This window comes from Suillus discolor (genome assembly GCF_016758755.1).
Source record: "Suillus discolor strain FC423 chromosome Unknown F5147scaffold_111, whole genome shotgun sequence".
NCBI lineage: Eukaryota > Fungi > Basidiomycota > Agaricomycetes > Boletales > Suillaceae > Suillus > Suillus discolor.
The window spans coordinates 15,901-30,865 of NW_024541358.1; the positions used below are offsets into that span (position 1 = coordinate 15,901).

Below are 14,965 nucleotides of genomic sequence, written 5' to 3' on the forward strand. Positions count from 1 at the left end.
TATTGCCTGTATCTCAATCAAATATGAACCATTTAACACAAACAAACCACCCCTGAAATTACACTGGCCAGTAGTATAATAGGGCATATGGACCGGTCCACTTGAACCGGTCAATGTGAACCAATATCCACCTGCCTGATCAATTAGCATAGAATCTTGTATTGCCCCTATCTCAATCACATATGAATCGATTGACACAACCAAACCACCCCTGAACTCGCACCGGCTGGTAGTATAATACGGCATATGGACCGGTCCACTTGAGCCGGTCAATGTGAACCGATGTCCACCTGCCGGATCAATTAGCACAGAATTTTGTATTGCCTGTATCTCAATCAAATATGAACCATTTAACACAAACAAACCACCCCTGAAATCGCACCGGCCGGTAGTATAATAGGGCATATGGACTGGTCCACTTGAACCGGTCAATGTGAACCAATATCCACCTGCCTGATCAATTAGCATAGAATCTTGTATTGCCCCTATCTCAATCACATATGAATCGATTAACACAACCAAACCACCCCTGAACTTGCAACGGCCAGTAGTATAATACGGCATATGGACCGGTCCACTTGAGCCAGTCAATGTGAACCGATGTCCACCTGCCGGATCAATTAGCACAGAATTTTGTACTGCCTGTTACGACACACGGTCATGTGCGACTAGGATGATCTAAACAGCGACAACCACGACAGTGGTACCGAGTGCTGAGAGTCGTCGGCCTTTACAGACAAGCAAAGGTTGCATACTCGAACGTAGCTCGTGGTGGTTAACGAGGGGTTACGCTGAGATGATAGCGGTTTACAGACAGTGAGAGGCGTCACTGAAGGTACGAGTCGATGTCAAGCAGGTAGCTTTAGCGGGACAAGGAGTTCAAGGGTAAACCTAGTAAGATTAAAGTAAGGAACGTCTACTGTTAATCTTCGACCTTATATAAGGCTACTCTTCGTATCTAAGCTCAGCCTAAAGCTGGGTTCTAATCTGCTTATCTACATGAGTCAGAGATAGCGTCCATGAGGCAGGCTTCTATCGTAGATAGGATCCATGAGGCATCCTTCTATCAGTACATGAGGCAGCACGAGGCTTGCCTTCTATCTTGATAACATAAATAGGTCTTCTAGACCTATGTCGTCATGTGTCATCATATGCGGTCCAGACCGCTTATCTAAGCCGGCAGTTGCCGCTTATCGTCTATCATCATCTATCGTCATAGGGCTGGTGAGACCCTGGTATCGTCTATAGCCGTGCGGTGGCAGAGGGCTGTCTGCTGGTGGGGGACTCATGCCATGTTACTGTAACATTGCCTGTATCTCAATCAAATATGAACCATTTGACACATCCAAAACACCACTGAAGTTGCACTGGCCGGTAGTATAATACGGCATATGGACCAGTCCATTTGAACCGGTCAATGTGAACCGATGTCCACCTGCCGGATCAATTAGCACAGAATTTGTAATGCCTGTATCTCAATCAAATATGAACCGATTGACACAATCAAACCACCCCTGAACTCGCGCCGGCCGGTAGTATAATAGGGCATATGATCCGGTCCACTTGAGCCGGTCAATGTGAACCAATATCCACCTGCCAGATCAATTAGCATGGAATCTTGTATTGACTGTATCTCAATGAAATATGAACCGATTGACACAACCAAACCACCCCTGGAATCGCACCAGCCGGTAGTATAATATGGCATATGGACCGGTCCACTTGGATTCACCTGGTGACATACCTACCGGATGGTAGATTTCACCAAATCTCCGGTAAATATGATTCTTCCGGCCCACTTATCTGCATCGTAACCCGGATACCCTCAGCCCATCCCTTTGCCTCGGGTACACACATTCACTCAGCCCATCCCTTTGCCTCAGGTACACACATTCACTCGGCCCATCCCTTTGCCTCAGGTACACATTCATCCGGCCCACTCGTCTCCATTGTACACCAAATTAACCATTCATCATGTCCTATATACTAGTACATTCCTATACCACTCTCTATACTATATACCCTCAGCCCATCCCTTTGTCTTGGGTACACACATTCACTCGGCCCACCCATATATCATGGTACAATTATTGCCATGGGCCCACATGGGATGGCCCGTCTCTCTTGGTACATTGTCACACTCGGCTGCCCGTCTGAGACGGGTCTTTGTCACTGTATTATGTGCTACTACTGCCAGTCGATATATGCACACGCTCTTGGAAAGCGATTGAGATCATGCCAGTTGTTGCGTCGGAGTTAGCCACGAGTTCAGCCTTATATTCTCGAATGCCAAGGATCAGCTGTGGTCCTAGCACGAACATCACGACCTCCAAAATCTGAAACAAGCCAAACAAAGTCTGATCTTCTAGGAGATATTGGTTCTATAGAAATGATAGATCCTGGTCACATGTAGAGGTAAGTGAAAGATTGACATACCGTTGGTGATGTTGGAGAGAATAAAATAATGAGGGTGAAGCAAGAGACAGCAACAAAGCTATCATGTCCGACCCTTCAGTGGAAAAAGGACAATAATCACAATATGAACTTACCTTGCAAAGTAAACCACGTGAGTTTTCATCAACACCATAAAACAGTCCCCGATAATCCCTCCTGCCAGTTGTAATCGCAGTTCACGGAAGTGTTTTACTGCAATCCAGACTGCGAGACATAGTGTGAGGACCTCCCACACAATGTAGAGTATCCAAGTGGCAGAATCTAGAACTAGAGCATCTCCTGTATAGTTAATCCTGCACTGGTAGGTGCCAGAGAGAATGAGTTCCTCTGGTATCCATCAATGAGCCATATGCACATTCGTTTTCATAATTAAGTGTACCTCCTGAAGTATGCATCATTGACATTACGGCTGTCACTCCAGCAAAAGTGTTGATTGCCAGGAAGGTGACAACGAGAAATATCAGGATCTTTCTGTCTCGTTGATACATGGCATGCAACCGAGTGATGATGATGACTTGCAGCATGTTTCAGACATTCCAATATCACTGAGGTTTCGCAAGTGCAAAGCTCACCCCACAGCATCGCAAATACCACAGCACCCGTCCAATCCCATAGTATAGTGTACATCATCCAGCCTGACAAATCCGATCAGTGACCTGTCTCAGGTAGCACACACTCCAAACAGACTCACATCTTCAAGTTGGTAGTATAGTGTGGCAGCCATTAGTGCACTGAGAAGTCAGCAAAGAACCACACCCACTGCTACAGAACAACACGGTCAATTTGAGGGGAATGGTAAGTATCTATATGGAAGACTCACTGTATCTGTCAGCGAGATGGTCAGAACATTGTCTGAATGCCATTGTCAGAAGAAGATATGACAGTGAATGTACTAAGGAGACACACCGACCATGGACAGACTGATTATAAGAGATAGACGATTAGCACAACACCAAATGTTTAGCCTCCCGAACATACGCAGCAGATAGGATTCCAAGGTAGCGCACCTAGTATACTTTCAAGTCAGCACAAAATGGCAACTACAACAAACAATTTGAAGCTACATACACCGAGATACAGCACTGTCATGAGCGACCAGCGTTGTCTCTGTAATTAAGTGTACTTTCATGTATGTTCCTCTGGCATGAGACTGTACTCACCCAGAGCAATTTGACCTGCAAAAGAATTATTGGCAAGACGGGTCACAGTGATAGTATTGACATATCTCTTGTCCAAATGTTAGTGCTGAAAAATACTTGTGAGTCATCAACAGTCCTTTAATGTTATCATGCTCACCCCAATCATATGTTATTACAACGAAGGCGGCAACTGCAAAACTGTAGCCAAGTTCAGGTTGAGACATTACTAGCTTCAACATCCGACTGCCCTCCACAAACCTGCAAAATAGCTGGCAAAACGATGTACATTGATGGATGGCCACCACGTGGGATCGTTTGAGACTATGGTCATATTGTTAGAGAATGGATGTGGGTGAGAAGTGAACTTGGTAAATGTATAGCGGTGACTCACATTCGCACTATATGTACGCCGTGCTCACTATATGATAGTTTGGTAACCGAAATATCAATAAGATCACAGTAAATATTTTGTGCACTCCACATCGATGCTGCAGTCGCCGGTTCTTGGATTTCTTATATAGAAAATTGATGAACTTGTTCGCTGGACTTCTAGCTCTGTCTGTGGCTAGGCTGGGCTGTGCCTAAAGTGTTTCATAACTCTTCGCAAGCAGAAGAGGATGAGATTCAGAGGTACGATAGCTTGTTTTGAGGTGTTGATGTGGATGCGACGACTCGGAAATCAGTAGATAGATTCCGTCTTTGGCAGAAGCAGTGTTGAACATTGAATGTGAACACATTTTTTAACTGATTTCTGGCCATTCTGTGGCAATGAATCCGATCTGAGAAGCAATGATATATGTAGCGCTGGTAATGCTAAAGTTCTACTTTCGCGATCGGGGGTTAAAACGTTAATTAGTGATGCGATCACGTACCATGATGAGTATGCCATCGACTAGATTCGAAGTGTTTTTGTTTCATTGGTACTAATACGCGGCAGTGTACAGAGGTGACGGGAATTACGTAATAGTGTAAGTTCAACTTCGCTGATATCGTTGCTAATCTGCTCGTGTTGGTCCTTGGAGGTACTACTCAATCTTACTCTATGTTTGAACTTTCAGACGCAAATTTGTGATTGGTAATCAACGCAAATGATGTATGGACTCGAGCCGGACACTATCAGACAAGGTACCACTACGACAGAAACAAAGGTATAGTATTTTGGGGAAAGCCTTTGGGCTTTAGACCGAAGCACGATTTTGAAACCTCCCACTATGGGGTCAAACTAAGCCAAGATACCCTGTAATAAGGAGCGATACACGACACATCGAGCATGAGCTTGGCCCCAAATGTAAAGAGTTTCGCGGACACTTACCAATCAAGTGGGCAATGCATAACGCATAAAAGGTTCGAGGACAGGATTGTCCTGTAAGTATGGAGCAAGGACCACAGCGTGTTTCCGCAGATATAGTACAAATGCGTCACTGTTCCAGCGCCCCATTGCCTTGACACTCTCGAAAGGGACCCCCCGCAAAAGATATTCTAATGTTCCCCCAATCCGGATCCCGTGTCCTTTTAGATCATCTCTACCCAATCTTTTCCCGGCATCCTCCAGGCACTTGAGAAATGCAGATTTCGTCAGGACCCGCATTCCGGTATGGTGACGCCAGCTAAACAGGGCATCAGATGCCCCAGGTACGTTAATGCGAAAGTGATTCTGTAGGGCCGTGCGAGGATCTGTGGGTCCCGATTGTGCGGCCCAATATACATCTTCGCCGTCATAAGCCGTTTTTGTGCGTGGCAGGTGAAAGGTAGCTACTTCGAAGCCGTTGCGATCAGTTTCATAGTGTAAGTCGGACACTTTAACGTGACGAAGGGGGTCAAAGGAGGAAAGGGAGGAGACTGTGAACTCCCCTGTCCTCGCAATGGTGTAGAAGGATGTCGTGAGGCAAGTGTAGACAGCCACGTGAAGTGGCGTGGAAAGATCAAGCACAGAGCGTAGGTCAATTAAGAGTTGAACAGTGAATGGAGAACGTTTTGGACGAGAGGATTGGGGAGGTGCTAGACGTTTCGCTCCCTCTAATGCAAGGGCGACTTGAGCTTGATCCAGGAACCATGGTAACCCATGGAGTAGGTGCCACTGCGCGAATCCCATAGAACTCCAGGGTGCTACCAGAGTATAAGCCCGCACAGCTAGCTACAAAGGCTAGTAGCAAGACAGATGACGCAGGGCAGCGTTGTTCTTCTGGGATGTTGCGGGAGTCACAAAAAACATGGAAGACTAGTAGCCCAGAGCCGTAGCACTCACGAGTGCTGACGGCGTGTGAGTGAGCTAGTACGGCTAATATGCGATCGATATCGGAGTCCAAGAGAGCAATAGGGGAGCCTGAGTGGTCTGTACAAGACCGGCTGGTGATTGGTGACCACAGGCGTAGCCGGTCACGTGCAAGACAATGTGGTCTTAAGATGGAAGGTCGAGGAGTCAGCAAGTGATGATAAGCACAAGGTACGCTAGTGCTAGAAGGGAAAGACAATATTGCAGCGGAGTCAAAACGGGAATTTTTATCCTCTCCAGCAGTCGCGATACTGGATGAGCTCTCCTCCCCAATCCCAATCTTGCGTCTCTTCAACCAAGGCATCAGAGCTATGGTTTGTGACTGTAGTGGCTCGTGAGGAGCTGCTACTGGAAATATCAGCATCAATGAGCAATGTAGAGAGTTCGGGAGGCAAGGTGATGGGAGGCAGAAGAAGCCTGGAGGATGGAAAGAGCCCCTGCGAGGGGCCGTCAGCGGGATTGTCCCAGCTTGCCACATAGCAGAGGTGGAAGGAGACATGACCGTGGTATTCTTCAAGCCGCTCGTGGATTCTGCGAAAAACTCTGTTGGTTTCCCAATTACGACTCTGTCCGTTGTGCCAGGCACTAACAACGCCTTGGTTGTCACAGAACAGACGGAAGTGGCATTCTTCAGTGGCTGGGAGGTTGTCGAGAATGGTGAGAACAAGTAGTTCGAAGCCGACGCATTCGGCCCAACCGATGTCACGTTGTCCGTTGTGCGTAGTCCAGTCCGAACACAACGTCCAGGCCCGCCAATGCCCATGGATGATAATTGCGATGCCAAAGGACGAACTGGCATCCAAGAACCCATGGATGTCATGGAAGGAGGAGGGGCGAGAGATGAAACGACCAAGGAAGGGGAGGTTGAGTTTGTTGTACCACCAGTCAAGGTCGTCAGAGAGATGTTTGACGGTGTGATGAGGCACAAACGGACGACGGGAGCATACACCAAGCATGGTTTCCAATGAGGTGAGATAAGCACGTCCTGCTGGGATGACCAGACAGGCGTGTAGAAGCTTGCCGTAGAGTTGTTGTACGGTAAGCAAAAAGTACTTCTTCCTCGAGCGCCAACCCAGAATTGCTGTTACAGGGATCTGTAACACCTACTAGGGCCCCAGCTCTCCCTACGCCTGCCCCCGCTCTGCTAGACTCCCCACGCGGCGGTGCGCCGCCCGCGCCTAGAAAGACAGTGGTCTGGACCGCTGTGACCCCGCCCCTGGCGCTATGACCCCGCCCCTGGCGCTATGACCCCGCCCCTGGCCTAGACGGCCTTGTACCTGATCCATGGAGGCTGTACGCCTCATGGACACCCTAGATCAGCGCATGTATACCACATGTCGCTTCATGAAGATCCGGAGCGCGCTTGGCGCTTCCTGTACCTATGCGCAGCTGCCCTTGGCGCAGCATGCTTGATCAGAGGTTAAGCCTCATGTATCTTATCTGAACCTCATGTCTGGTTATCATAGATTTACGATATACTATTGATTACAGACTGAGCTAGAATACTTGTAGTACTTCCCTATAAGTAGACACAGATTATTGTACTTAGACTTTACTTTAATCTACTAGGTTCATCCCCAGAACTTGCTCATCTAAGCCTACCAGCTTCCTTGTGTGAGACCGCACTTCTAAGTCGCCCCCTTACGACTTAGCACGTATCCGCTAGCCCTGCATCTCGACGAGCGCCGTCTTACCGAGATCGCCGGAGGAATCCTTGACGTTCCATCAAGGCCAGACCACGCTCAGCCTCAGTAGACTCACTCGAGTCGTCGCTGAGAAGACCTATCCTAGTTCGCACACGCCGACCGACGGTCAGCGTAACAATTGCCTCTTGATACTTCTGTTTCTTTGCCGGTGAAATCTCCACCGTGAGTCAAGTGATATTCCACAATAAACCAATGTAGAGTGTGGTGTACGCGAAGGCAGTGTCCTTGCTGAGCTCCCAGGGAATGCCCAAAGGTTGCAACTTACGATCAATGTCATTAAACGTGTAAGAGAAATCAGCATCGATGATGGATCGCTGAGACAAGGAGGACAAATCTTGTAGGGGAAAGGTATAATCTTCAGCGTGAACATCGTAGGAACCATCGGGAAAGGCAGAACCTTTGTACCATATGCGTCCTCCCGAGCATTGTTCTCCGTCGTGTTCCAGCTGCAACCGTAATAAATCTCGTTGATGATTGTGGCTAACGATGTGTTCTCGACGTATGCGAAAGAACAGATGATCATCGACTCATTTGGTGATGGGTCCGATGCCAACTGCACGCAAGAGATTGATTCCTGCATCAGCAATAAGGCCATAAATGCCAGCAGATGGTCCCATACCAAAGGAGATGCAGGTGTCCACGCAAAGTTGCCTGTCTGGCAAAAGAACGACGGCGGCAGGCCATTGAGAGGGATGAAGAGGTACAGTTCTATAAGCCTCTGCGACGTCCCGTGTTGCGGCTTGAGACCCGGGGGGTAATCCATGAATGATGGCACACACGGTGTCAAAGGTACCCCAGGTACAGGGGAAATCATCGGAACAGACAGAGGAGTTGACAGAATTACAGGGATATGTGACTGAAGGAACGAGCGGAAAGGAAAAGTTTTGGATAACACGATATTTGCCGGGTTTCCCCGACTTTGGTATGATAGAGATTGGGGACGATTGAAATGGTCCCAGCAAGTCAAAAAGTTCAGAAGGGGTGAATGGCCTGATGTATCGGCCAGTGCCAAGCTCGCGTTGAAGAATTTGTTCAAAAGCATCACGAAACAGTAAAAGCGACGGACTATTTGAAGGACATTGAGTACGAAGTAATTGTGGTATATGGAGGTTAAAACCAAAGCGAAAACCGTCTGAGACAGTAGGGTATTTCCAAGTAAGGTTGTATCCATGTAAACTATTTTCCCAGATGTTGACGTCATACGGTGTGAGTGGAAGCAACCGCCTGCGCGCAAGAACATTGTTGAGCGCCGTGAGACTTCCCAAGACAACCGGAACAGATGTGTCGTTCGTTGTGAGAATGGCTTGAACAACCACGGGAGCGCTGCCAGTCGACACAAAGTGGCTTGTCGGACTTGCGCAGGAGTAATTGTTTGTCGACGCGAGTCGCGAGGGAAGGGTGAGAGTTGTCCCAGAGTCGATCTGCTGTACATTCGATGAAGCTGTGTCCGTTGCTCCCCAGACAGACTGTGCACACGCCTGGGGAGTGAGGGCTGTGTGCGCTGGCTTGAAAACCCAAATGATTGAGTCGGTTCTCAGCCTGTCGTTGATGCAGATGAACTTTCGGATGTTTGGATGAATCAGATGAGTTGTGTTGGTGAGGAGATAGGGGACATTTAGGATTCCTAGAGCGGGTGGAATGGTTGTCATCCTGTGCAGGGACCAACATGCCATATCCACAAGGCAACATAGATTCCGAATAGTTGAGGGAAAGGCATGCACGCAACAATACAACCGCAACGCAATCGTACCGCAAAACGCGCCGCAAACGCCCAAGCACACGCAACGCAAATAGTAGAGCAAACAAAGGGTAAGATGCCACCCAAAAGACCGACATAAACGTAAATGAAACAAATGTGCAAACAAATCATCAGTTATAAGTCTTTAACAACTGAATACAAAGGACATACCTGACGTTCATCTTGAAGGTCGCGATTCCACAGCTGTCTAAAGACACAATCGAATGTGCAAAGTAAAGCGGTTTCGTCGATGATAGATATATCCCAGGCACCTTTAGGCAACGGAATGGCGTTGTGCCAGGCCCTGTGCTGTTCCTCTTGATAGATAAGGATGGCACGTTGTGCGATTGTGTCGAGGGAGTTCCAATATCTATGCAGCATGATGGCTCCCCAAAAATCTGCCAGCATGTTGACACACTGTACTGGCCAGTCGTATTCCTCCATTGCCTTGATCATGCGTGGAACCGCTTGGGCGAATTCGATGGTAGATAAGTGTCGATCCACGATGACTTTTGATGAGGGTTTGGTCATCCCCGCACTAACCCAAATGGTAGAGCCGTCTTCCCCGGCAGTGGGAACCATTCCTTCATCGTCCCGCGTCCTATAGTTAGCATGAGCGTCTGCGATGCCCACGTTCGTCCAATAGTATAACTCCACATAATGTCCTTTATCGATTTTTCGAAGAGCAAAGTCGGATACCATTATGTCGTCACCTGCGGAGTCAGGGCGTGGGCGTAGAGGGATGAGTACATGCTTTGATCAATTCTTTTTCTTCTCGTCATTCTTCGCTGCTTCTTCGTTGATGCAAATAGTTTCGCTAAGGCGAACATTTTCTTCCTCGGCTAAGTGTTGGTGTTCCAGGTGAAGACGCTGATCGTCCGCAACTTGTTGAGTCCATTGAGCACGTAAGGCTTCACTGGTTGTGACCCAGACCGCGCACAGCAGGTCTGCAGCTTGTGCATCTGTGGTAGTGGGCGAGACAAGAGTAAGTCTGCTGACGCTGTAAGCATCCGCTTCGAAGTCTGGACAGGGTAGGAGACTGGGGTCAGAATGAAGTCTATTCATGAGTTAGAGTTGTGTGAAGTAAACATAGAACAAGAGAATGTTTGTTAGTTCCGACGAAAGTCGAAAGACCCAAGTACAATTTTTTTGAGTAATGATACTAAGACGTGTGAGATGGTGGCAAGAAGAAAGAAGAAGTGGTTTGCATCTTTCTCGTAGCAGCCATAGACCTCATTCCTATCACGTGCTCGTGCCTCGTACTTTTATAGAATACAATATAGCATTTGTTCACTTGCTGGGTTCCCTCATATTCTAGCCTATTGCATCTTTGCTTCTCGCCTTAGCAAACAACATGCAGACACCCCACTCGGAATTCAATATCTCTGACTCTGTTTCAGATATCATCGGTGCACTACAAAACATAGTAAGTGCCAAGTTTCTTGAATTAGAATCTGTGTCAGCTGAGAATAACAATAATCCATTCCAGATCGCACGTTCGCAAGTGATTGTACGTCTTCTCCTTGGCCTATTCTGACATATGATCACATGTAATGTTACTGATGATGACCACTAGATTCCAGTCCTTGAAACTCCGTACTCCAGATTCCCCAATACCGACCACTCTACCATCGAGCTCGAATGTCAGAGCGTTGTCAACATTATCGCTCAGCACCAGCAGCAATTGGATACAGTTCTGCATGAGATCTCAGGCCTAGAGGCCGTGATGGATAGTGTCAAAAATCTTCATCAGGCAGTCCTTGAGAAGAAGGAGAAGATCACGCAGTCGATGAATCTTCACAAGGGATTGCTATCTGCTCTCTGGCGCTTGCCAACGGAAATTTTATCCCAAATATTCAATCACTGTCTCCCTGAAAACATAATATTTCTATCCCCATTGAGGCTCCGAGTCAAAACCCCCACACTGTTAACGGGAATATGCCGACGATGGAGGGAGGTTGCTGTGGGTACACCCGAATTATGGTGCAGGTTGTATGTGAAAACCGACAGCAGACACTGGGAGCAGGCAGCTTTGCACTATGACTTGTGGCTCAAGTGTTCACACGGGTGTCTGGTGGCCTCTCGTTAGAACTGGGGGACCACTACTCGACGACCAAACTACGAAGCCTTCTTCAGCCTCATGCGAGTCACATCACATCTTTTCACGTCCATGTTGGTTACTTCCGTGGCAGACACCCTCAGCTGTCTGCTACAGACCTCCCAGAACTTCAGGAGCTAGCCATACTAGGGACGACAAATCGTGATATTCCAAACATTGCACAATTTATCTCGCGACTGCCGTCTACTATGCGCACTCTCAAGTTCATTGGCACAGGAGCGTTTTTCGAAATTGGGCCCTTGTCTTCTTTCAGTCCTGTATGGGCTCACCTGACAGATATCCGGATCGCCGTATGTCACCCGAACGTATTCCTCCATTTGCTTCAGCTATGTCCCAACCTCTCCTCCTTATATATACACATAGCAACGGACCAAAGAGGACCCTTGAAATCATTCACGCACACCAAACTACAATCCTTATACATCCTTCATGATGCTTTGCACATGTTCCATTTACCTGGGCTGCTCAATGCTCTATCACTCCCCAATTTGTGCATGCTTCATGCTCACTACGATCGCTACAGTGAATCTTGGCCTCATGAGAATATGAAGGCATTTTTGGCACGGTCAAAGTGTCCCCTGGAGACCCTGACTATCGGTCGAGCGACGATAACAGATGCGCAACGAGAGGAATATGTTTCTCTCATTCCTTCGCTCAAAGTAGTGGATCATAGTAGTTTATGATTTTCATGATACTAGGTGGCTACATATCGTTTCTGGGCTGTTTTTTCGAAATGAGCGAATAGTAGCGGTTCTCAAAGTCGAACCTTGAAAAAAATCATGGTGAATTCAGATGCTGCCGATACGGCAGGTTTTGAACTCCGACCTGCCCTGCCAGCGTGCTCAACATCGTTGCTGCTGGTGTCGACGCTGCTAAAGCTTTAATCTGATTCTTAATCGCTGTCAGTAGGAATATCCTGGATCATGTCACGATCCAATCAAAGAGGTCGAACCAATACATCTGCTGGTACGGACACCTCAAAGAAGTGTACTATCCATTGGGAGGGGGTCCGTAGTGCTCGTACTGAACGCCTACTTGCCTGGTGCAAGGAAAATGAAGACGCACGCATCAAGCTTTTCTCTGATTCTGTAAAGGATGCCAAGGAGCAAGGTCGGAAGAAGAAGCAGAGTGGTACTTCGAGAGATGTTGTGTATTCACAGGTCGCACAAGCTGTATTTTCGAACGATGAGGATCTGGAGGTTCAACGACTCTTCAAGGAGGACCCCAAGGCATTCATAAAACCAGTTTCAACCCGTTTCAGCACGTAAGTATCTAGTTCCTGTGTCATCCATCTTCCCACTGGAATCACTGATCAGATGTCTCAGACTGAGGAAAAAATACAACGAATTTAACAAGGACCTCAAACAGTCGGGAGCAGGAAAGACATATGCGGAGCTGCAAGAAGATCCAAAGATCAAGTCTTTGATCGGTAAGTTTCAGCTGCTGTTGATCTGCGCCTGTCTGAACCATGTCTCCGTCAGATACAAAGCTCGAAAAATTTCCCTGGTGGCCTGAGCTTCATGGCTGGTGGCGGACAAATCCAGCCTTCAATCATGCCTTCTCTACTGCGGGTGCAGGGCAAGATTTTGCGTCTGCTGCATTGGAACATTTCAATATTTCCAAGCACCCACAACCACCGGCTACAGTTGACGACAATGCTCGCACGGATGATGATGGAGACATAGTCGAGGTCGATACTCGCAGTGTGGACGATGGTGCCGTTGTCGATGTGGCAGATGAAATGATAGTCGACCAGCCCCCCCACATAGAATCACAATCATCAGCATCATCATCGCTTGTACCTTTGGACCGTGGTCCTAGCAACACACCTGACTCATTCTCACTGCCTCCATTGCCACACTGGTTCCAACGATCTCAGCTCCCTCCCATCTCAACTTCTGACGCACTTGGAGTGGTATCATTGAACTCTCCTGAGCGCTCGCCAGTACCCAATCGCAGTGCCCCCGATAATCCATTGTCTGTTTTTTCCGATTTTAGGGAATCTTCACCTAGCTATCAGTCTACACCTATCGACTCAGAAGACTCAGATATTGGTGCCAGCCGAGCACTGCGGTCTCTCCGTGTCAGCTCGCTTAAGGGAAGTCGTGAAAGTTCACCTTCTCTTGCTACAAAACGGTCTTGTCCACCTACTCGAAGTGCATCACCTCAGTTTAGTCGTCCCCCCTCTTCATCACGCAAACGCCCTGGCGGCAGTGCTCTTGACCAGACCTCTGCCACTGCAGAAAAAATGTCCCAAACGGCAGACTCTCTAATGAAGCACCTTGAGAGCAAACGTGAGAATCGTGTCGAGCACGAAAGCTACAAACGTATGAAACTTCAGGGTGACATTTGGGCTCGTGATCTCAAGGCCCGCAGTGCTCGTGATGAGCGGGAGCATGTGATGCGTCTTGCGGAACAAGACCATCTCCACCAGCAGGAGAGGATGACTCAACAAATCGAGTTTGCAAGACTCGAGCTTGAGCTATCTCGTGCACGTCGAGAAGAGGAGGAGGCTCGGATTCGTCGTATTGCTATGGAGCGTGGTTCTGATCAAAACTGAAGTAGGTCTGTACTGTGTCATCATGCGACTCGTTTTTAGGACTCGGAAATGCATGCCATTTTGTACTCGATCTCAAGCGTGACTACACACAGCAAACACTACAGGTTTGGGATAAGCGCTTTGAGCTCAAGCGCAAATTTCCCTCGTTGGGTACTAAAGAGGACGAAGAACTTCTACTTGACAAACACATCTTTAATGTGTTGCGATTCGCTCCAATGAGGAAAGCAACCGCGCCTTTAACACATTGCGAAAATCCTGCCCTGCAGTTCCAATGTAAGTCTGATCACCTACTGCACCACCCCCTTGCTGATCATCCTCTCCTGCGTCACCATCAGCCCGCCTCAACCTCTGAGTTTGCTGATAGAAACAGATGTTCGTGTCTTCATGGTGTGTTTTTTCTTCGATTTCGACAATTAGATTGTGCAGAACAAAGCACGAACGGATCCACATGTTTGCATAGTCGAGGTCCTTCTGACTTTGGATTGGGATGCGAAGCTCCCGCAGTGATTGGAACCGGCCCTTGATAGAGCCGAAAAAATGCTCTGAACGAACACGGACCTAGACATTGGGTAAGTACTATGAATGTATATTGCCATTCATACTCACTGTTGATAGGTTATAGTTGAACGTCTTTTGGTCCAGCGTCAAACTCCCTCCCACTGGCCGTTTATACGGCGGCACACACCAGGTTCGCGCAGCGTACGCCGAATCTGCCCACAGCCACTCTCCTGCACCGAAAAACGACTCGGGATCCCGGGAAACTCTTGTCCGCGCAAATATGTTTGAGTCGTGGAGACTTCCAGGTACGCCAATGACATAGTCCACGATACGAAGATTATGAGGGAATATAACAACCTTTTTGATGGTAAGTCACCACGCTGCACATCGAACCGACACTTACCTGCGCTGTTAGAGAATAGTCTGAGTTCTTGTCGAAGAAACCCTCCCCATGCCAACCTGGCTTCTCGTGTAAGGGG

The 14,965-nt window shown here is 48.0% G+C and overlaps 4 protein-coding genes across 4 annotated transcripts; 1 reads left to right on the forward strand and 3 right to left on the reverse strand.

Moving 5' to 3' along the window:
• Positions 1-2,823: 2,823 nt before the first annotated feature.
• F5147DRAFT_725773 (uncharacterized protein) lies at positions 2,824-3,558 on the reverse strand (the record flags this gene model as incomplete). The annotated part of the gene is made up of 5 exons (XM_041439135.1): positions 3,523-3,558; positions 3,361-3,461; positions 3,271-3,306; positions 3,001-3,089; positions 2,824-2,925 (listed from the first exon to the last, which is right to left on the reverse strand). The coding sequence occupies exons 2-5, from the start codon at positions 3,428-3,430 to the stop codon at positions 2,824-2,826; spliced, it is 297 nt and encodes a 98-aa protein (XP_041285894.1). The 5' UTR covers positions 3,431-3,461; positions 3,523-3,558.
• Positions 3,559-8,795: 5,237 nt separating this feature from the next.
• On the reverse strand, positions 8,796-9,047 carry F5147DRAFT_561800 (uncharacterized protein; the record flags this gene model as incomplete). The annotated part of the gene is made up of 1 exon (XM_041430602.1): positions 8,796-9,047. A coding segment is annotated over one exon (252 nt), but the record flags the coding sequence as incomplete, so codon positions are not given.
• Positions 9,048-10,068: 1,021 nt separating this feature from the next.
• Positions 10,069-10,374, reverse strand: F5147DRAFT_780602 (uncharacterized protein; the record flags this gene model as incomplete). The annotated part of the gene is made up of 1 exon (XM_041442484.1): positions 10,069-10,374. The coding sequence occupies one exon, from the start codon at positions 10,372-10,374 to the stop codon at positions 10,069-10,071; it is 306 nt and encodes a 101-aa protein (XP_041285896.1).
• Positions 10,375-10,663: 289 nt separating this feature from the next.
• On the forward strand, positions 10,664-11,799 carry F5147DRAFT_841119 (uncharacterized protein; the record flags this gene model as incomplete). The annotated part of the gene is made up of 3 exons (XM_041444348.1): positions 10,664-10,735; positions 10,799-10,819; positions 10,886-11,799. The coding sequence occupies 3 exons, from the start codon at positions 10,664-10,666 to the stop codon at positions 11,396-11,398; spliced, it is 606 nt and encodes a 201-aa protein (XP_041285897.1). The 3' UTR covers positions 11,399-11,799.
• Positions 11,800-14,965: the final 3,166 nt, after the last annotated feature.